The sequence below is a fragment of the Microcebus murinus genome, chromosome 20, assembly GCF_040939455.1.
Source record: "Microcebus murinus isolate Inina chromosome 20, M.murinus_Inina_mat1.0, whole genome shotgun sequence".
NCBI lineage: Eukaryota > Metazoa > Chordata > Mammalia > Primates > Cheirogaleidae > Microcebus > Microcebus murinus.
Genome location: NC_134123.1, coordinates 35,729,163 through 35,751,666, shown reverse-complemented (window position 1 = coordinate 35,751,666; position 22,504 = coordinate 35,729,163). Strand labels below are relative to the sequence as shown.

At 61.8% G+C, this 22,504-nt stretch overlaps 1 protein-coding gene across 1 annotated transcript; it reads right to left on the bottom strand.

Annotated features, from left to right (window-relative positions):
- Positions 1-759: 759 nt before the first annotated feature.
- CPNE7 (copine 7) lies at positions 760-17,797 on the bottom strand. Its single transcript, XM_020282830.2, has 15 exons — positions 17,485-17,797; positions 15,654-15,836; positions 12,637-12,711; positions 12,446-12,520; positions 11,848-11,931; positions 11,250-11,339; positions 10,999-11,097; positions 10,381-10,467; positions 10,140-10,199; positions 9,011-9,144; positions 8,252-8,306; positions 6,876-6,927; positions 6,671-6,804; positions 2,933-3,169; positions 760-1,262 (listed from the first exon to the last, which is right to left on the bottom strand). Exons 1-15 carry the CDS (start codon positions 17,656-17,658, stop codon positions 1,125-1,127), a joined length of 1,677 nt encoding a protein of 558 aa, XP_020138419.1. The 5' UTR covers positions 17,659-17,797; the 3' UTR covers positions 760-1,124.
- Positions 17,798-22,504: the final 4,707 nt, after the last annotated feature.

The following is a 22,504-nucleotide window of genomic DNA, read 5'->3' as shown; positions in this document are numbered from 1 at the left end:
CCAGGACCACCACTGACCGACGCCCCACGGTTGGCCCGGCCCCGCCTGGAGCCCAGGAGCCGTCTGGGCGGTGGCGGGACCCCACCCTCAGGCCCCACAACCCTGCGGCCCCGACACGTGCCTGGAAGGGCTGTTCTCTGGAGCCTCTGTCCTCCCCAAGGACAGCAGTGGCGGCCCTTCCGGAATTCACGTGGCAGCCAGGTTGCTATGGCGATGCCTATTATCCCTGCCTAACAGAAGATGAATCAGGAGCTAAAAATAGGCAGAGAGGACGGACGGACGGACTGACGGGTGGGTGGGCCTGGACTCGGGGTCAGGACCACATGTTCTTCTTGGACGAAATAATCTGGGGGAAACTCGGTTGGGAACCCCGGCAGGGCTGGAGCCTCGGGCAGGTGGCTGCACCTGAGTGTGCCCAGGTGGCCCCGAGGCTCGCCCGGCACCCCCAGCCGGGTCCCCAAGACCCCTCCTCCCCCAGCAGACTTGGACCCGGGGGCTCCGGCTGCCCAAGGCCCACACCCTCACCAGGGCCGATTTCAGGCCTGGGGAGTCTCGTGACGCTGAGTGGAGTTTGCTGGCAGTGGCAGGGGTGGGGGTCATCGCACCCTCTGGCCCCCCAACTACCCCTTGGACCCTGGGCGGGTCCTCAGCAGCCCAGGAGCGGCCCTGGGGAGTCCCTGCTCCACATGGGGGGCAAGGAGGGGGCCAGGCCTCTGCGCGGCAGGGTCAGTAACGGTGCCAGACAGCTGTGGGGACCAGGAGACACTTTATTACGTCGGACGCCCCCAGACCCCGCAGACTCAGCGCTGGGTGGCAGCAAGGGGCAGGAGGGAGGGCTGTGGGGGCCGCCAGGCAGCGGGGCTCTGGCCCCCCAGGACTGGGGGCTGCGAGGGGGCTCCTCCCCCAACAAAGGTCAGGCCCCTCCCCTGGCAGGGCCACCCCGGTCCCCTGCTGACCCCGCCTGATTTCGTCCCCAGCCCTAGGGGCCCAGGCGCTGGCCGGAGCCAGCCGGGTCACGGGACAACAGGAGGGGCCTGGGCGGGGACCAGAGGCCCCTGGGGAGGTTGGGGGGACCCCAGGTGCTACAGATGGGACCCCGAGGACGCTGCCCCTCTCCGTGGCCTTCAGGGTGTGGAGCGGGGGCCGGCCTCGGGGGTGTGGGCGCCCAGGCCCCGCGGGGGCAGCTCCCTGTGGCTGTAGTACTCCACCAGCTGCTTGGGCACCTCTGCCAGCACGCACTTGGCCAGCGCCGCGGGGGACGCCTGGGCGGGGCGACAGGCAGGGACGGCAGTGCCACCTGCACGTTAAGAGCCCCTGCCCCCATTCCACGGCCCCAGCCCGCCCTCGCCCTGCAGAGCCGGGTCCCTGGCGCAGGTGGTGGCCCCACGGCGTGGTGGAGTCGGTCTGGGCCCACCGGGAGCTGGCCCAGGGCAGGGAGGTCCCGGGAGGACAGGACACAGAGGAGGCTGCAGCACCCACCTGGTGACCCGCCCCTGAGCATGACCTGCACTCGCTCGGGGACCCACCCGCCCCGCGGGGAGATGCCCCCGCTCCCCAGGCAGAGAGGGGGAGAGTCTGTGTGGGATGGGGGCCTGCACAGCCAGCACCCACGCTGACCACCGTGCCACACGCGTCCACCTGACGTGCACGCCTCACCATAGGACACGTGTCCGTGTGTGTCATCGTAGGACTCCGTGTGTGTGTGTCTCACTGGAGATCATGTATGTGTCCATGTGACAGGTGTCTTACTGTAGACCACGTGTGTCCCTGTCATGTGCATGTCTCATTGTAGGACATGTGTGTCTGTGTGACATGTGTCTCACTGTAGACCATGTGTGTCCATGTGACGTGTGTCTCACTGTAGATCATGTGTGTCCATGTGACGTGTCTCACTGTAGACCATGTGTGTCCATGTGACATGTGTCTCACTGTAGACCATGTGTGTCCATGTGACGTGTGTCTCACTGTAGACCATGTGTGTCCATGTGACGTGTGTCTCACTGTAGACCATGTGTGTCCATGTGACGTGTCTCACTGTAGACCATGTGTGTCCATGTGACGTGTGTCTCACTGTAGAGCATGTGTGTCCATGTGACGTGTGTCTCACTGTAGACCATGTGTGTGTCCATGTGACGTGTGTCTCACTGTAGACCATGTGTGTCCATGTGACGTGTGTCTCATTGTAAACCATGTGTGTTCCTGTGGGATATGTATGTCGTGCTGTAAGACCCTATATGTGTCCGTGTGACATGTGTGTCTCATTGTAGCACCACATGTGTTCCTGTGGGATATGTATGTCTCGCTATAGAACACCATATGTGTCCGTGTGACATGCGTGTCTCATTGGAGGACATGTGTCTGTGTGATGTGTGTCTCCTTGTAGACCATGTGTGTCCATGTATGACGTGTGTGTCTTGCTGCAGGACTCTGTGTGCCCATGTGACGCAAAAATCCTGCTGGCCCTGGGTGGAACGTGCCCGCGCTCTGCTGCCCTGAGCCGGGGCCTCCCCAGGGACCCCCGCCCCCCCCCCCCCGCAGCCCCTCCCCCCGCCGCAGCCCGCCCCCCCCGCCGCAGCCCGCCCCCCACAGTCCCCCCAGCCCCCTCCCCCGCAGCAGCCCGCCCCCCGCAGCCACCCCAGCCCCCTCCCCCTGCCGCAGCTCACCCCCCCCCCCCCGCATCCCCCCTCCCCCGCCGCAGCCCCCCTCCCCCTGCTGCAGCCCGCCCCCCGCAGCCCCCCCAGCCCCTCCACAGCCCCCCTCCCCTCCACAGCCCCCCTCCCCTCCACAGCCCCCCCAGCCACCCCTCCCCCCCGCAGCCCCCCCAGCCCCTCCACAGCCCCCCCAGCCACCCCTCCCCCCGCAGCCCCCCCGCACCCCCTCCCCCCAGCCGCCCCTCCCCCCGCTGCAGCCCCCCCCAGCCCCCCCCACTCACGTTCTTCAGCTCCCGGAAGGGCACGAACTGCACGATGTCGCGGAGCGCGGGCTCCCCCCGCGGGGAGCGCAGGACGCCGTCGTCGCCGTCCAGGACCTGCATGTCGGTGAAGTCGGCGTTGCCCACGCCCACGATGATGATGGACATGGGCAGGTGCGACGCGCGCACGATGGCCTCGCGCGTGTCCGCCATGTCGGTCACCACGCCGTCCGTCAGGATCAGCAGGATGTAGTATTGCTGGGGGCGGGGGGGTAGGGGGTGGGAGGCTCGACCGGGTCTGAGGCCCGGGCCTCCCCCGCACCCCCCGCACCTGACAGCCCCAGGTGCAGCCGGGAGCCCCGTCCCAGCGCGGCAAACCGCGAGCCTGCCCGGCGGCCCTGCGCGCAGCTCTAGGGGAGGCTGCAGGGCCCACGCTGCGCAGGAGGCTCCTGAACCAGGACTCGAACCCAGGCCTGGGCCGGAGGAGGAGAGGTGTGCAGGCCTTGGGTGTGGGGGTGCTAGGATTACAGGTGTGAGCCCCCGCACCCGGCCTAGTCCTTGATTCTAGACTGGACCCTGCACCAGAAATAATACTGCTACAAAAATTATTGTGACAATTAGTGAAACCGGAATATGTTCTATACGTCAGATAAAAGCATCTAAATTAAATGTCCCGAAACTGAGACTTGTGCTATGGTTATATAAGAGAATACTCACGACTATAGGACAGTGTACAACAAAGTATTAAGGTGTAGATGGGCAAGATGTGGCAACTTGCCCTCAAACGGTTCACAAAAAGTTAAATGTGTGTGTGTGTAGTGGTGCCAAGTTAAAAAAAAAAAAAGCACCATCATCTTTGCACAATACTGTTTTTGTTTATTTGGTTTTTTTTTTTTTTTTTGAGACAGAGTCTCACTTTGTTGCCCAGGCTAGAGTGAGTGCTGTGGTGTCAGCCTAGCTCACAGCAACCTCAAACTCCTGGGCTCAAGCGATCCTCCTGCCTCAGCCTCCCGAGTAGCTGGGACTACAGGCATGCGCCACCATGCCCGGCTAATTTTTTCTATATATATTAGTTGGCCAATTAACTTCTTTCTACTTATGGTAGAGACAGGGGTCTCACTCTTGCTCAGGCTGGTTTCGAACTCCTGACCTCGAGCAATCCTCCCACCTCCGCCTCCCAGAGTGCTAGGGTTACAGGTGTGAGCCACTGCGCCCGGCCACACAATACTATTTTGTATACATTAAAAATACATGCAAACGAATAGGTGTGGAGTTTCATTTGGGGTGCTGATATAACTAGGCAGGGGTAGTGTTTGCACCACAGTGTGAATGTACTTAGCGCCTCTGAACTGTACGCTTTTCAACGGTTATGATGGCAAATATTAAACTATGTGTATTTTATCACAACAAAAAATAGGTGAACCAAATTTGAAAAATAAAACATAAAAACGGCTTCCCAGACACAAAGCAGAAGTGGCAAGATGTGAGCAGCGGTATCTCTGGGCGACTGCACCTCACGTCTCTCTGCACTATTCTTGCAACTTTTCTGTAAGTTTGAAATTATTTCAAAGTGCAAAGAAGAATAAAACGTTTAAAATTCAGGAAGGTGAGGGTCGATGGACCATCTGTTGAACCTGACAGTGGCTCTATGCGACTCATTTTGCTATTTCTTAACTTTTGATGTTTGGAATTCTCCATGATAAATGTTTTTTTTTTTTTTTTTTTTTTTTTGAGACAGAGTCTCACTCTGTTGCCCAGGCTAGAGTGTCGTGGCATCAGCAGCTCACAGCAACCTCCAACTCCTGGGCTCAAGCGATCCTCCTGCCTCGGCCTCCCAAGTAGCTGGGACTACGGGCTAATTTTTTCTACATGTTTTTAGTTGTCCAGCTAATTTCTTTCTATTTTTAATAGAGACGGCGTCTCTCTCATGCTCAGAGCTGGTTGCAAACTCCTGGCCTTGAGCGACCTTCCTGCCTCGGCCTCCCAGAGTGCTAGGATTACAGGTGTGAGCCACCGTGCCGGGCCAAAATATTTTAAAAGAAGAAAAAACAGGCATATAATTCTTTTTTTAGAGTCAGGGTCTCGCCTTGTCACCCTGGCTGGAGTGCAGTGGCACAAGCTCAGCTCACTGTGGCCAGGAAGGCTCAACTTCCACAACTTCAACAGCCTCCCGAGTAACTGGGACCAAGGAGTGAGCCACCACTCCCAGTGACACAGAAATCATGGGAAGAGAAGGACACCAAAGAGCAGGAGGCAAACGGGCCCAGCCTGCGGCATCCATCCTTCCTGGCTGCAGAGTTAGGGCTGTCTTGGTGCCCAGGGCTGAGTCTGGCCCTTGCTCCCCTCCTGCCTCCCAGACACAGCCCAGCCTGGGGAGGGGTCTCCCTGCCTCTCTGCACAGCCGCTGCTCTCAGGGCGTGGCTTTTGGGGCGTCCGTGCTCAGGAGGCTGAGCATAAAATGTGTGGGCACCCTCCACACAGGGTGCTGAGCGCACATGGCCGGAGCCCGGGTCAGGGTGGCGTGGGCAGAGCACACTGAGGACCAGCCCAAATCCTGACACGGATGTAGATGGGCCGGGTGCGGGTGGCTAATGCCTGTCATCCTAGCACTCTTGGAGGCCGAGGCAGGAGGATCGCTCAAGGTCAGGAGTTGGAAACTAGCACTGAGCAAGAGCGAGATCCTGTCTCTACTAAAAATAGAAAGTAATTAATTGGCCCATTAAAAATATATAGAAAAAATGAGCCGGGCATGGTGGTGCATGCCTGTAGTCCCAGCTACTCGGGAGGCTGAGGCAGGAGGATCGCTTGAGACAGGAGTTTGAGGTTGCTGTGAGCTAGGCTGACGCCACGGCACTCACTCTAGCCCAGGCAACAGAGCGAGACTCCGTCTTCAAAAAAAAAAGACTATGGACGGCTAGACCCAGAGAGAGTGGGTCATGGTGGGATGGGGGTGAATGAGAAGTGCCTGGGACGCCCTCAGCCCCTGTGGTCTACACAGCAGCCCTTCCCTGGCGGGTCGGCGGCCTGGAGAGTCTGAGCAGCAGCGGGAGGCAGCCGGCTCTCACATAGTTCAGAGAGAAGGATGGCGGTGGCGGCAGCAGCGCGCACATACGCAGAGCAGGGGCCGGGAAAACGTCATTGACGGGGAGCCCAAGAGCAGGGTAACTGGAGGTCACTGCACTATTCTCACCATGCTTGTAAATTTGCTGGAGTTTTTTTTTTTTTTTTTTTCAAAATAGAAAGTTAAACAAAATCGATAGGCCTGCTGTGGGCCCGGCAGCCCAACAGGGCTGCAGAGCGTGGTGACAAGTGAGAATGCCAAGCAGATCGATCTCCAGCAATGCAGCATCTGTGCAAGGCGGTAACACGTGCAAAGTAACAACGTATGCAGGAGCAAACAGTGACCAGCCGTGTGGCGGCGCAGAAGGGACAGGAGGAGGGGAGGCTGGCTGGAGTCAGCGCCACGGCCCGTTGAATTCCATCCTGTGCCCCGAGATTCCTGCAGCTCTGAGGGGGCCGCTGCTGGCAACGTGGGCCCTCCCCGTCCAGCGCTCTGTCCTGCCTCGGGCTGGTCCTCCGCCTGGCCCCCAGGTCACTGCTGCCACCGACCTGCAGCCCCACCGTGCTGACCCTGTGCCACGGTGGGCTCCCTTGTCCAACACGCACAGTCCCCGCTGAGCACACGACCAGCCCCGTGCCACCGTACATGTCACTGTCCCACACGCACACAGTCCCCACCGCCCTGCCCCGGGCACCTACCGAGGCCTCCCCGGTGTGCTCCTCGGCCGCCGCCATGCGCGCCACCTTGGAGATGATGGGCGCCACGTTGGTGGGGCCATAGAGCTGGACCCTGGGCAGGCAGTTCTGGTAGGCCTCCACCACACCCTGGATCCCTGCGGGGACAGCGGGTGAGCCCGGCCCCTGGGCGCCCCGCCGCCGCCCCGGGCCCGCCTCCAGCTCCCACCTTCACACTCATCGTCCTCAGGGTTGAAATTGATGGCGAAGTCGTGGGACACCTGGGTGGGGACAAGAGCGGCCAGTCGGCGTGGGGTCCCGTCCTCCCGGGACTGCCACGCTCCCCACCCCGGGGAGAGGTGGGTTTGGAGGTTCTGAAGGGCCCCAGAGGGAAAAGCCTACACGGGAGGGAAGCCGACTTGTGGGGGAGGCAGAGCCACCAGACAGAGGGGGAAACAGACAGACTAGTCCTGGGACATTGCTTTAGCCCCTGGATCCAGCCAGACCTGAAGCTTCTCAGTTCTATTAGCCAATAAATCCCCCACACACCATTTTTTGTAAGCCAGTTGAATTATTATCTGCAGCCAGAAGATTCCAAACTACCGTGTTCCCCAGAAAACAAGACAGGGTCTTATATTTATTTTTCCTCAAGAAGACACCCTAGGGCTTATTTTCAGGGATGTGTTATTTTTTTTTTAAGTACAGTAGAACAACCTGCATTTATTGAAATATAGTTAAGTCGTCTTCTTCTAGAACATCATAACTCTCCAAACCCCAAATTCCATCCTGAATTTCTTGCCACTGTTTCCAGACTCTGAACCAACGGCCCCAATCTCTTCTGTCCAGCAATAGAGCTCTCACGGGGCGGATGAGAAGGGCTGCTCATCTTCTTTCTCGCTCCGTGACAACATGCACGGGTCGTGCAGACGCGCTGCATAGCCACGCCCATCACTAGGTCTCATTTTCGGGATAGGGCTTCTATTGCGCAAATGCTTAGAAATCCTGCTAGGGCTTTTTTTTTTTTTTTTTTGGAGACAGTCTCGCTTTGTTGCCCAGGCTAGAGTGAGTGCCGTGGTGTCAGCCTCGCTCACAGCAACCTCACACTCCTGGGCTCAAGCGATCCTCCTGCCTCAGCCTCCCAAGTAGCTGGGACTACAGGCATGCACCACCATGCCCGGCTAATTTTTTCTATATATATTAGTTGGCCAATTAACTTCCTTCTATTTATAGTAGAGACGGGGTCTCGCTCCTGCTCAGGCTGGTTTTGAACTCCTGACCTCGAGTGATCCTCCCGCCTCGGCCTCCCAGAGTGCTAGGATTACAGGCGTGAGCCACCGCGCCCGGCCATGCTAGGGTTTATTTTATGGGTAAGTCTTATTTTCGGGGAAACATGATAATGTTCTTCCTTCTTCCTGACAGAACATGGGGCTTGTCTCCAGTCCCCCCAAAGCTGAGAAGTCCTAGGAGGTCAAAGGTCAGCCTCTCTGGCTGCTGGGCAGGTCTCTGCTTCCCACCCCGTCCCATAGGAGCTGGTTCCCAGCAGGAAATGGCAGCAACCAGGGGTCCCATGGAGGGGTGGGGGCCCCGGCCCCTGGGCTTTCCTACCTCATACTTGGGAGGGATCCGAGCTCCAAACCCCAAAGCAGAAAACCTCTTGTCACTGGAAGAGAGGCGGCCCTGGTCACTCGGGGAACCCTGCCTCCCGGGGGCGGGGTGGGGGCCGCTTCAGGGGAAACACGGACGGGAACCCAGGAGACCAGGGCCCTGCTGGCCCAGGACTGGCACCACTGCCATGCCACATGGGGGAAACTGAGGCACAGTGCAGGAGAAGAAACTGAGCCAGGCACGCAGGATGGGTCGAGCTGCTCTGTAAGTCTGCCCTCCCTGACGCCCTGTCTCTGCCCTGCACACGCTGTCTGTCCCCTGCAGACACCTCCCTGTGCAGGCCCTGACAGCTCAGGGGGCTCCGTGGTCTCCTGCCCTCGGCCCTCACCCACCCCGATGGGAGACACAAGGGAGGGAGCTCGGGGCATCTGCTCCCAAGCCCTGGGCTGGGGCTCCGGGTTGCCGCCACGAGCTCAGAGTCCAGCAGCCCCCTGGGTGTGCACAAGGCCACTTCCCAGCCAGCCGGGCACCCTCAGGTAAGCTTCGCGACCTCAGTTTCCTGATCTGTAGACAGCCCCCCGGGGTGTCAGCCATCTGCACTGTGGCACCAGCCACTACAGAGGGGTCCCTGCCTGACCGGGCAGGTCCTGCTGATGGGTGGACGGTCATGGTGCCCCCTGCCCCCCACATAGGGCCACCAGCCCTGACCTGCAGCCCAGGCAGGTGAGGGGAGCCGGGGGTGGGGGATGGGGGCCGCACCTGTCGTAGTCCTGGCAGATCTCGCCCACGGACACCAGGGCCTTCAGGTACTCGTTGGGCTGGTAGGGATTGATGTAGTGCAGGGAGCAGCTGTTGCGAGGGTCCCCATTGGAGGCTGTGAAGTCGATGGCCACCTGCAAGAGGCCCAGGAGCGGTGAGCAGGCCAGGCAGGACACATGTACCCCACCACCGGACAGGTAAGATACACCTGAGCCCAGAGCAGCTGGGACCTGGGGCCTCGTGCGGTGGAGCTGGGGCTGCTGCCCAAAGTCACTGCTCGCTGGGACTGTCCCACCCACTGCCCAGGGTGAGGAGGGGTCTCCCCGGGTCCTGCCAGCCCCTCAGCTCCCTGGATCCCCAAACGACACCCCCCCCAGATCCCTGGGCTGAGGCTCACTGCCGGCAGGGGTGCCGGCTCAGACAGAGGCATGGGGGGGGTTCCCATCTGCTCTGGACTGACACCTCCCGCCCGGCCCCCACGGCTGCTTCCCACAGGCTGGTCTAGGGCCACCCAGGGAAACAACAGCAGTGGGACCTGCAGGTGGGTCTGCCCTAGAGCTACCTCGGTGTGGCCACGGCAGCCTGAGGTTGCCTGTCCCTGGCAGCCACATGCTCACCCTCCCTTTTTTTTGAGACAGAGTCTCACTCTGTTGCCTGGGATAGAGTGCCTGGGCTCGAGGAATCCTCCTGCCTCAGCCTCCCAAGTAGCTGGGACTACAGCCATGTGCCACCGTGCCTGGCTAAATTTTTCTATCTATTTTTAGTTGTCCAGCTAATTTCTTTCTATTATTTTTTTAGTAGAGACAGGGTCTTGCTCTCACTCAGGCTGGTCTTGAATTACTGAGTTCAAACGATCCGCCTGCATCGGCCTCCCAGAGTGCTAGGGTTACAGGCGATGTGAGCCACCGTGCCCGGCCCCCTTTTCTTTTTCATGTGTTTTCTGTCACCGTGCTTTTGTAGGAGGTGGGCCCTGAGGGTTCTGCCTCCCAGGGTGGCCCTGGCCGGCCCCCAACTCTCGTTTGGCCAAGGAGAGGCCCCCTCAGGGAAGGAAAAGCCCAGACGCGGGTGGAACCTGCCCGAGTGCCCCTTCCACTCCTGGGGGGCCTCAGAAGCAGGGAGGGGGACTCACGGTGCAGTGGATCTGGCAGCCGCCCATGATGTAGTCCAGGAAGGAGTAGACCCTGTGGAGCTTCCGGGCAGTGGCGTCGGCAGGGCTCACCCGGCCCCCCAGGGAGATGGAGGGGCCTGCTCAGATCTGAGACACCAGCCCCCACCTCCCCCCTGCCCATCACGCCGGGCACCACCAGGGAGGGGCTCGCCTTGCTCCCACCTGGGCAGGATTAGTCGCCCCCACCTGGGCAGGGCCTCACCTTCAGGTCTGCCAGGACGACCACCCCCGAGTTCTTGTAGTTGCGTTTCTTCTGCTTGTACTTGGCGTTCACACAGTCCCACTGGGCCTGGCACAAACGGACGGGCGGAGGTCCCTCCCCAGACTGGCAGCACCCAGCACCATCCCCGGGTGACCTCACCCCCCAGGGCTGTCCCCAGAGTGAGCCCAGGGCTCCCCCTGCGCAGGGGACGGGCGTGGCCGGGTGGGAACCGCTGTCAGAGGGGGAGCAGCCGAGGACCGGCGGTGTGGTCAGAAGGGGTCCAGGTTAGACCCCACAGGCAGCGTGGCCCTGCCCAGAGACACGGGTCCGGGGTTGGAGGGCAGGAAGGAGAGCCAGGGAAGCCCCCACCAGACCCACCCACCGCCCTCAGCTGCAGGCTGGGCAGACACCCCCGGGGAGGGCTCCCTTCAGGACCCCCAAACTCAGACACCACCCCAGCCCCCCACCCTGAACTGTTCTTAAATCTGCCGCTCGGTCTCTCCAGCTGTGGCCACTCAGCGGATATCGTCCCTTTTCACCCTCACACAGCGGAACCTGGTTCTCTCCACCTCTGCAAGCCGACAGGTGCGGCCCGCCCAGCCGGGCGCCCCGGCTCACCTGGTCCTCCGCGAAGGCCTTCTGCATCTCCAGGAAGGTGGTGGCGAACTCCCCGATGAAGTCGTGCTTCCCGCGGGAGTCGTAGTCCCAGACCAGGCCCTGGGGAGCCCCGGGACCCTCAGCCACCTGCCCCCAGCCCGGGCGCCCCAGGCCCTCCCTCCCAGCCCGGGCGGCTCCACCCCTGACCCCAAGGGGCCTACTTGGGGTCTGCGGTGACAGCTGCCCCGGCCCCCCCCCCCGCCGGCCCCCACCTTCAGAGGCCGAGTCTCCTCACAGCAGCACAGGGAGCTCAGCGACACCTTGAAGGGCTCCCACACGGGGCTGAGGTTGTTCTTCACGACCTGTGGGCGGGAAGGGCCCAGAAGGGGAGACCCGGGGCCCACGGGTGGGAGGGGGCACGGCCGGCCCCCTTCGCTGCACCCTGCCGTGCCCGGGTGGGGACCAGCAGGTCGCCTGCAAACCCCCGCCTTTGGGAACCACCTTCACAACTTCTGGTGTGGTCCCCGGCCACCCGGATTCCTTTCTCCTTAAATAGACTTTTTTTTTTTTTTTTTAAGACTCAAACTAATTTATCTCAAAAGGAAACACTCTCCCTGCTGTCACTGGAATCCCGTTTCACCTGCAGGAAGTGGAAGGTGTCCCTAAAAATAATCACACTGACAGCAGAGAAGCCCGTGGGATGCCAACTGCAGACACGGCCACCGAGGTCACGCCCGGCCACTGAGGCCACGCCCGGTCACGTGACCCCGTGGACGGGAGGCGCTGGGTGTGGGGGACACAGCGCCCCATGGCCAGCCGTGGGCCGGGCTTCTCGGGTCCTGCCTCTGTGCGCCCCCGGCGTCCACTCACCTCCGTGCGGTACACGAGCTGCTCGCTGAGATCGTCGTTGACCCGGAACAGCTCCAGGAAGGGGTCGGACTTGCTGAAGAGGTCCTGGAGTGTGTGTGGGGGGTCCACGTCGGGCTTTTGGGGGAAGAGCCTCCCCGGGTATAAAGCAGGGTGGCAGGAAGTCCCCCCCAGAGCGTCTCCCACCCGCTGCCCCTCCCCAGGCTGCAATCTGGGCTCGAACGTCTGCAGGGGGCAGAGACGCCGCGCAAAAGGGGTTCCCACCCGGCGACCTCAGGGCCCCCTGCCCGTCTCCCCGTCACTGGACGGGGTTTCGAGTGCAACTGGGGTGCGTCCGGCGTCAGGAGACAGCAGGCAGGACCCTGCTTCCCTGGAGACGGCAGCCGTGCCCACCACCGTGCACGCCTGGGACCCCACAGCTCTCCACACGCCCCACACGCGTGACACTGTCTGTCCTCGGCCAGTCCCCGTCATCACCGCCTCACAGACGCCGCGGCTGGTGCCAGGTCCGCGCCAGGCGGGGACGGGCTTCGCGCACGGGGGTCCCCAGCCCCACGGAAGCAGGAACGCTGCCCCGCTCCCGGCTGCCCCGCGCCCTCACCTTGTCGTCCAGCTTCCTGGCCCGGAAGGAGAGCTCCACGTAGCCGTTGTTCCCCGAGATGTCCTCGGCGATCACCTGCGAGGGGCCAGGGCAGGGCTCCCAGCTGGGCCTGGCGGTGGCCCGACCCCACCCGGCAGCCCACGGACCCGCCCCCCAGCGTGGGTCAGAGGTCGGAGGGCAGAGGGCCTCACCGTGATGGTGGACTTGCCGGCGTTCCTGCCGAATTTCAGCAGCAGCGGGCGGGTCATTTTCTTCTGGGCCACGATCTGGACGTCAGAAAAGTCAGGCAAGGAAGAGCTCCGACTCCAGGACCCCAACAGTCTGAGGGTCCTGGACCCCAACAGACCCCTCAGTCTGTCCTCTGCGTCCCCACCCCCCCACAGCCCTCCGGGGACCCTCGTGGGGCGGACGGTGCCGGCCCCCCGCCCCGGACCCTCAGGCCCAGCAGGTCCCCAGCGCTGACACGGTCCCTGGGGTCTCGTCTCCCAGCCTGGGCCTCCCCCTCCTCACGGCCCCCGGTGCCTCCCCCATCCGCCAGGAGCCCCGCCTGGGCGGGCGTGTTGACGTGGCACAGGCTGCTCCCGGCACACGCCAGCTGCTCGGCAGGGAGCAGGGCTGGGGTGGGGGCTCCACGTCCTCGCCTGTACACGGGGGTGACGCTGACGCAATCAACGGACAGGCTGTCCACACGCACGTGTGTCCTCAGCGAGCGCCACGTGGTGGCCACGCATGGCAGCCCACCCCGTGGCCAGCCCTCGCCTGCTGCTGTCCGGCAGACACAGGGGTGTCCCGGCAAAGGGGGCCGAGCGCAAACCAGACAGCGGCTACTCTTGTCCCCCCGCCACCGGGGCCTGCCTGGCTGACAGCCGCTGAGCACAGAGGAACATTCCGTGCAGAGAGAAAACAGAGCCCAGGTAGGGGAGCAGGGAGGTCAGAATAGGCAGAGGGGGTAGGGAAGGTCTCTTAAAGGTGCAAAGCGGGGGGCCTCAGGCCAGCCCCCCAAGATTCCTCCATTGAAAGGCTTCACATCTGGGCTCCTAAGACAAGGTCTGCCTCACACCGGGGCCTGTCCTGCTGCCCTGGCACGACCCAAGGGTGGGCGCAGATGCCCACGGCTGGTGACAAAACAAGGGCTGAGCCTGCCCTGGCTCCCTCCCCACCCACCTGCCCCTCCTGGCAGCAAAGCAGGTCCTTAGTGGAGAAGGGCTCCGGGCATAACGGGAGCGCTGGTTTGCGGTGACAGCCAGTGTTTAATAAGCTCTTCCTGTGTGCCCAGCTCTGGGCCGAGTGCACGGTTCACTTGACTCAATGAGGAAACGGGCCGGGCCTTGGTGGCTCACACCTGTGATCCTAGCACTCTGGGAGGCCGAGGCGGGAGGATTGCTCGAGGTCAGGAGTTCTAAACCAGCCTGAGCAAGAGCGAGACCCCTGTCTCTACTAAAAATGGAAACAAATTAATTGGCCAATTAAAAATATATAGAAAAAATCAGCCGGGCATGGTGGCACGTGCCTGTAGTCCCAGCTACTCGGGAGGCTGAGGCAGGAGGATCCCTTGAGCCCAGGAGTTGGAGGTTGCTGTGAGCTAGGCTGACGCCATGGCACTCTAGCCTGGGCAACAGAGTGAGACTCTGTCTTAAAAAAAAAAAAGTATCGTTCCACAGACTCATTCAGTCTAAAAAAAAAAAAAAAAAAAAGTATCGGAAGCCAGCAGCCTCCCCTGGATCACTGAGTGTGGTGTTGGCTGCAGAGCAGGAAGCCATGGTATCTACACAGATGCGTGTGTGTTCACACACGCATGCATGTGTCCCCATGTGCCCCACGCGTGTGTTCATGCAGGTATGCATACAGGTGTGTCTGGCCTAGGCTATGACACGTGTGTACATGGGCAGGTGTCCCTGCATGTGTTCATACATGACTGTCCACCACGCATGTGCCACCCTCTTGCATCTGTACGAAGGGCAGATGTGCCCGGCGGGAACCCCCGGCTGTGCCCTCACTGAACCTCAGTTTCCTTATCTGACAAACGGGGACGGTGGAGGGACCCAGCGTGAACCGGCACCAACCTGTGCAGGGAGCGGGTGAGTCAGACCTTATGCTGGGCAGAAGAATCCCGCACAGATGAGAGCGTGCCGCGTGAGTCACACACCTGAGGTTCTAGGACCGACAAAGCCAGCCGGGACTGGCTGGAGAGGGGAGGGGGGCGCTCGGGGGGAGGGAAACGTCCCGTGATCTGGGGGGTGGGCTGGTGTGTGTGCAGCCGCCTGAACTTGCCGGTCTCGACCCCTGGGATCCGTGCATTGCACGGTATGTAAATCACAGCTCAGTGAGAAAGGACCTCCGTGGCGAGCCTGGAGAATTAGCATGCGGCTCATGGAGTGTTCGGAGCAGAGCCTGGCACACGGGCCGGCGGCGCAAACGCTATTGTTCCACCAAAACCGGAGGACCTGCAGGCGGGTGGGGCGGGGGAGCCACTCTGTGGAGCTGTGGAAGGGCCCCTTCTGTCCCCACAGCGGAAAAAAGCAAGTTGCAGAACAGAATGTAATTTGTGTGTGTGTGTGTGTGTGTGTGTGTGTGTTTAAGAGGAGAAATGACACGCTCCTTTGCTCCTGCAAGAACGTGTCTCTCTGGAAGGTGCCAAGGACCGGGCAGAGGACCTGCTGCACGGGGGCAGCAGGGGCCGTTATGCCTTCTGAGGTTTGATCGTATTACCCAGTTTAAATTATATCTTAAAAAAACAGGCCGGGCGAAGTGGCTCATGCCTGTCACCCTAGCACTCTGGGAGGCTGAGGCGGGAGGATTGCTCGAGGTCAGGAGTTTGAAACCAACCTGAGCAAGAGCGAGACCCTGTCTCTACTAAAAATAGAAAGAAATTAATTTGTCAACTAAACATATATATAGAAAAAATTAGCCGGGCATGGTGGCGCATGCCTGTAGTCCCAGCTACTCGGGAGGCTGAGGCAGGAGGATTGCTTGAGCTCAGGAGTTTTTCGAGGTTGCTGTGAGCGAGGCTGACGCCACGGCACTCACTCTAGCCTGGGCAACAAAGCGAGACTCTGTCTCAAAAAAACCAATAAGGAATCTTTGTCGACAGGAGCTCTAGAGCTGGGCCGGGCTGGGTGCTCGTCCTCTGATGCCTGGCACAGTCTGTTTCCGTCACTGTCACAGCCCCGGGCCCCCGAGCCTCCCTCCCGAGGGCCGGGGTGCCCACCTGCCCCAGGGTGCACTCCATGCCCCCCAGGAAGTCGTCATCCTGACAGCCGAGGCCACTGGGCCCGTGTGTGTCGTACACCTCGAATCGCAGCTTCTGCGCCTCCTCGAAGTAGTAGTCCAGCGTGAAGACTTTGGAAAACACCGGGTGCAGGCTGCTCCGGACCACCTCGGTCCTGTCCACCTGCAGGAAGCACCCGTGAGCGGCCCCCTGCCCTGGCACGGCTGGGGGGTCGGCCCCGGGCTCTCGGCCTGTCTCCCTCTCCCGCTCCACCACTGAGCCATGCAGGACTCACCTCCAGCTCATCTCAGACCCCTCCCAGCCTGTCCACCATCCACGGGGCCCTGGACTCCCACCTCCACCCCTGGGGGTCACGCCCACAGACCCTGGACGCCCCCTTTCCCCCACCCCCTGCCAGCCATGGGCTTCCACCTCTCTGCATCTTCTCAGCTCACACCCACCGCCTCACAGATGGGCTCACAGATGGGGAAACTGAGGCTCGGAGAGGGGAGGGTCCCGCCCAAGGACACTCCCAGTCGGGGATGGAGCCAGATTCCAGTCCTGAACTGGGTAACCCCAAGGGGGGTGTGAGGGGCTCTTTCCCCAGCACCCAGCTGAGCAGGGAGGGGTCGTGGCTGCAGATCCCCCCCTAGCTGGGGACGGGTGGCTTCACCCGCCTTTCTCGAAAACTGAGCGCCCCCCACTGCCCCCCCAAAATATAAATAAGGCCAACCAAGCTTCCACGCCCCCCTAGAACCACACGAACTCCTGCAATGTTCAGGTCACCCCAAAGCACTGTTGAGGGTTTGGGGCTCAGGGGCTGGGACGGTGGCGCCCCCGCCCCCCCCAAGACCCGTGGTTGGGGCAGGTCGAGGGGGCTTATCAGCCCCGGAGGCTGATGGTCCAGAGAGGACAGGAGATGTCACCGGGTCAGAGCAGCGGAGCTAGTCCCGGGACGCAGGCGCCGTCTTGCGCTGGGAGACCTGGCGATGTGGCCCCCTCCACCTCCCCGCGGGTTCGAGTCCCGGCCCCTCCGCCCCGCCGACGGCTTCGACGCGCCCCTTCTGCGCGCCTGCTCGTCGCCACCGCGGCCCGGGGCGCCCCGCGTTTCTTGCCCTTTCGAGGCGAAGCCCCGTGATTCCGGCGAGATATCGGGAGAAGCGCTTTGTGCCGCGGAGCCGGCGGGAGGAGGCCGGGGGTGTCCAGGGAAAACTCGCGTCCGGGACCCCGGACACCTGCGCCGCGGTCACCCCGGGGTCGCTCGGGACCAGCGCCAGAGTCTGGACTCTGGCGGAACCGACGAGCCCTCCAGCCGGGCCGTCCCGGATCCCAGAGGTCAAGTTTCGGCCTCGGGCGCGCGAGGGGCCGGAGTCAGCCGAGCGCGGACCTCCCCAGACCACGAGCCCCGAGAGCAGCTCCTCCGCCTCGTGGGCCAAGGCGAGGCGCCCCGCGGTCCCCGCAGGCCGGTGGAGGGGGCTGCGTAACCCCAGTCCGGACCCTGCGCCTCCACTCGGCTGCACGCCGGAGCCCCCATCTCCTTCTGAGCCCCTTGGTCAAGGCCCTTGCCCGCACTTCCCCCTGGGGCGCTCCAGCCTGGCCCCGGGGACCCCCACTGCAGCATCCCCCTCCGGACACCCCTCTCTACCTGGACCCCTCTCAGCCGTTGCCCCCTCCCGGACATCTCCTCTGTGCACCTGGCGGCCCCACCCTGTCCCCGGGCTCTGCCCCAGCTCCCAGACGCCCCTTCCTGGCGCCCCGCCAGGCTCCGCGCGCCCCCTTCGGTCTCCGCATCCGCAGCCCCGGGGGCCGCTCCGCACCCGCCCGGCCCTACCTGCACCCACTGGCTCTGGCACTGCTGCAGCAGCACCACGCTGGGGTCGGACTTGGTGAGCGGGTCGCGGTCCAGCAGGTGCCGGCAGCTGAGCCGCAGCTCCACCTTCGAGGCGCAGGGCGCGGGCACCACCCCCGGGGCCGCCGCCGCCCCGCGCTGCGAGCCCAGGCTCATGCTCCCGGCGCCGCGCTCGGGACCGCTGGGCGCTCGGAGGGGCCGCTGCCCGCGAGTCGGCGCCGCCGCGGCGCCCGGGAAATGGTGGCCGGGCCAGGCGTGGCCGCGCTTCCCCGCTCGCCTGCCCGCCCGGCGCCGCGCACGTGGCTCCCGCGGCCGCCACCGCGCGGGGACTGCGGGGGCGGGGCGCGGCCGGGCTTGGGGGGCAGGGAGGGGGCGGTCCCCGGGAGTGGGGGGGAGCTCGGCCGGGCAAGTGGGGGTGGAAGAAAGGCCACTCTGCCCTGCGCCCCCCGGGGTGCCCCAGCGGACACCGGTTCAAATTCCCAGGGGAGCCCAGGGCTAACAGATTTGGGGGTCAGGGGTCGCGGCGCCCCTCCCCGGCTGTGCCTATCGCCGGCCCAGGGCTCGCTCCGGGGTCGCCCCCAGATTTGGAGAGGGGGCCACGAACCCCAATTCGCACCAAATCCCCAGCCTCCTGCGATCTCTCGGATTCCGTGGCTAATTCTGTAACTATTCTCTCATTAGTTAATTTATCCACGAAACAAAAAACACGTGTGCCTCCTAAAATTTTTGAAGTAAAATAAACAAAAGAACTCCTCCCCCCTGGAAAAAAACCCATGCATTTAGTGAGCGCCTATTGTGTGCCAAGCGCCGCGCTGGGCCAGGCTGGGGCAGGAAGGACGGTCCCGGTCCAGGGGTAGGAACAGCCCCTCGCTGTCCCACGGGTGTGGGCCTGAGTCTGGCCGGGAGGGACTCGGGGGGGCCACCAGCGCCAGGCCCCGCAGGGCGCTGTCCACGCCTGTCCCCGAGGCCGGATGGGAGCAGGCCTCGGCTCCGTGGGGGAGGGTCCCACTCGCCCTCAGCATCATTCGCTGCCCTCCGCTCCTGTCCCATACCCCACCACCACCACCACCTGCTGCCGGCACAGGAAGCAGCTCGGAAGAAGAGGTGTTGGCAGAGACTCAAACCACTCCCAGCCCATTCTCTTTGCCAATTTCTACCTAAAAATAGGGCACAGACCTGGCCAAAAGCCACGAGGGGGTGAGGATAGGGGAGACGCGTAAGACTGAAGGGGCCCAGCGGAGCTGGTGTGCTCCACCTGGCAACCGGGACTCCAGAAGAAGATCCTGCGGTCAGAGAAGCTGCTTAAGACCGGACGAGGACGCTGCGCAGCGGCGGCGGACGGGTGGGAGACAGCGTCCCCTCGTGGTCGGACCGGAGCGTTCTGCCCCGGGTGCGACTGGAGGTTGCGGACCGCGCGGGCAGGGACCGGAGGCCAGGGTCGCGGGGAGGAGCGCGAAGCCCACCGGACGCCCCAGCTCGCTCCCCACCCCCGGCCTCTGTGCGCCTCCCCTCCCAGCCCGGCCGGGTCGGGACAGCTTCGGAAGCCGGGGCCCCTCTTCCCCGTGGAGCGCGCTGAGGGCGGGGACGTCGCATCCTGGGCCCACCAGCTGCCCACGGGGACAAGGGCGAGGGGTCCAGAGAGGCTACACTGGGCCAGCCCTGCGCCCCGGCGCCCTTTCCCGAGACAGCCCAGCGCAGCGCTGCGACAGCGGCTGAAAACCTCCGCCCAGCAACGCCCGCCTTTGGCGCTGTTGGTTGTGCTAAGTTCTAAGCACGAACAACCACCGCACTGAAATGTCCAGCCACGTCCCCAAGGCCACCCAGGGGCACAGCTGGCACCACGGCAGCTAACAGATGGCACGTCCAGCAAGGGGCAAGGCGAGGACAGCCCCGGAGCTTGGGAGTTCGAGTCTGCAAAGCCCAGAGATGGTAACCTACCCCCTGGGGCCTGGGCCTCACCCTGGTCAGCGGGGCTCATGGCCTGCCTCAGTACGGGGGCAGGAGGGGACAGAGACCACAGAAGGAAAAGCCACGGCTTGGTCTGCCACGCCTGGCCCACCCCCAGCTCCCGCCCATCCAGCCCACGACAGCCCCAGGGACCATGGCAGGCCCTTCCCACCCCTCCTGCCTTTTCCTGCTGGGCCCGACACCGGAAATGAGATCCTGACAGATATTGCACTATCCTTGTCATGCAGGAAATGACATTCCCTGGTGCAATATTCGACCGTGTAGATACGTGCTCAGCACCCGATATTCGACCGTGTAGATACGTGCTCAGCACCCAGACACGGCACGACTGTCACTTCCGTGGCTACCCCTCCAGCTGCTTTTCCATGCAAACGTTTTCTTTAGTTACAAAAGGTGCCTCCACCCTCAGAAACCCGCCCCCCCAGAGTTGAGAGGATTCAGCGTCTGCCCCGTGGCCCTGTCCCTGGGTATTGGGTCGTACCCTGTGCATGGTCCCTGCTTAAAAAATGTTTTTCTTTCTTTCTTTCTTTCTTTTTTTTTTTTTTTTTTGAGACAGAGTCTCACTCTGTTGCCCGGGCTAGAGTGCTGTGACATCAGCCTAGCTCACAGCAACCTCCAACTCCTGGGCTCAAGCGATCCTCCTGGCTCAGTCTCCCGAGTAGCTGGGACTACAGGCATGGGCCACCATGCCCGGCTAAATTTTTCTATCTAATTTTAGTTGTCCAGTTAATTTCTTTCTATGTTTTTAGTAGAGACGGGCCTCACTCTTGCTCAGGCTGGTCTCGAACTCCTGAGGTCAAGCAATCCTTCCCGCCTTGGCCTCCCAGAGTGCTGGGATTACAGGCGTGAGCCACCGCGCCCGGCCAATAAATGTTGGGTGTCACTGAGCTCAGTGTTTCTGTTCTTAACCTGTATTTTTCTTTTTTTTATTGACAATATCATATGGGATTGTTAACCCTCATCACAGGGTTTACCTAAGGGGCCAGTGGATGGAATGGACCAATCCCACCCATGGTTTTCTGTTTAGATGCTTACAAACCGCTCGACACCCCAAGTCCTTTCCTCTGCAGCTGTCTTCCACACACAGCTCTCCTGCCCTGTGCGTGGGTTTGGCCCCTCCATGTCCACTCCCATTCGGGGTGTCATCCACCTGCCCCTCCCCCCAGACGTGCCCCGGGGCCATGGGGGGCTCACACAGGGGTGCACCGGCGCCTACACTGCTGCCGTTCTAGCGGGGAGGCCGTGGACACGCACACAGGCCACAGCAGGTGCGGGAGCCAGTGTCCCTGTGCAGGGGGGGAGGAGCTCTCTGGGTTTGTGGAGCAGCGTGAGAGCGGGGTTCCTGCAGGGGGCGCCAGTCTGGCCGGGAGGAGGAGGGACCTGATTTGCTTCCCAGGCAGAATCACATACCGTGTTTCCCCAAAAATAAGACAGGGTCTTATAATTACTTTTCCCCAAGAAGACACCCTAGGGTTTACTTTCAGGGGATGTGTTATTTTTTTTTAAGTAGGGTACAACCATCTACATTTATTCAAATATAGTGAAGTCGTCTTCTTCTGGAACATCATCATCACTCTCCAGACCCCGAATCCCATCCTGAGTTTCTTGCGACTCTATTTCCTTTAGAACCATTGGGCCCTGATCTCTCCTGTCGAGCACTAGAGCTCCCATGGGGCGGATGAGAAGGGCTGCTCATCTTCTTTACCACTCTGCGACGACACGCACGGGTTGTGCAGACGCGCTGCGTAGCCACGCCCATCACTAGGTCTTATTTTCGGGGTAGGGCTTCTATTGGGCAAATGCTTAGAAGTCCTGCTAGGGCTTATTTTGTGGGTAGGTCTTATTTTTGGGGAAACACGGTAGCTGCCGTGTGGAGAAGCAGCTATAGGGTGTATCAGTCAGCTATGGCTTTGTTACAAAAGTCCCTAAAACATAGCGGCTAAAACAATTCGCTGCCTCACAGTTCCTGGGGGTCAGGACTCGGGGTGTGGTTTATAGCGGATGCCTGTGGCCTGAGGGCTTGGGCCGGGCTGGAGGTTGAACACTGGCTGGGACTCGATTTCCGGCTCACTGGCACTCGTGGGCAGAGACATCTGCCCCTTGGCTCAGGGCTGCCCCACAGGCAAGAGCTCGCCTGAGGCAGAAGCTGCAGTCCGAGTGACCATCGCTGTGCTCTCTTCGATGAGAAGCAAGGGACAGACTGGGTGCAGTGGCTCATGCCTGTAAATCCTAGCACTCTGGGAGGCCGAGGCAGGAGGATTGCTCGAGGTCAGGAGTTCAAAACCAGCCTAAGCAAGAGCAAGATCCCGTCTCTACTAGAAGTAGAAAGAAATTAGCTGGCCACCTAAAAATATATATAGAAAAAATGAGCCGGGCATGGTGGTGCATGCCTGTAGTCCCAGCTACTCGGGAGGCTGAGGCAGGAGGATCGCTTGAGCCCAGGAGTTTGAGGTTGCTGTGAGCTAGGCTGACGCCACGGCACTCACTCTAGCCTGGGCAACAGAGTGAGACTCTGTCTCAAAAAAAAAAAAGGAAAAAAAAAAAGAAGCAAGTGGCTAAGTGTGTCCACACCTGAGGGAGGGACTCAGGACGTGGGCGTCAGGGGTGGGACCTCCGGCACCTTGGCTAACTAACGCAGGAAGACCCAGAGAAGCTGTGGCTCTGGAGGGAGGCGATGGTGGCCTGTCCTCGGGGCCTGGCGTGCTCAGGCCGGTCCCGGCTGACGGACATCCTGGTTTCTTTCTCGTTTGACTCATCTGGCGCTTTGATGATATTCTCGGCCAGAGCTGGCCTAGGACACGTCCGCGCTTCCCTTTCATCCGTAACCTAGTTTTGCCGCTCCCCCCCAGGACGCCGCTCCCCACTGGGGATCCTTCTGAAGGGCAGGCACTGTGCTGCCTCCCATCTGTCCCCCAGCACTGTGGAATCAGGGGCCAGCTGCAGATGGGGAAACTGAGGCTTAAAAGCGAAGAGGGCTCTGCTGAGGCCCCCGCTGCACAGAGGTGGAGCCAGGCCTGACGCACTGCGCTGCCGC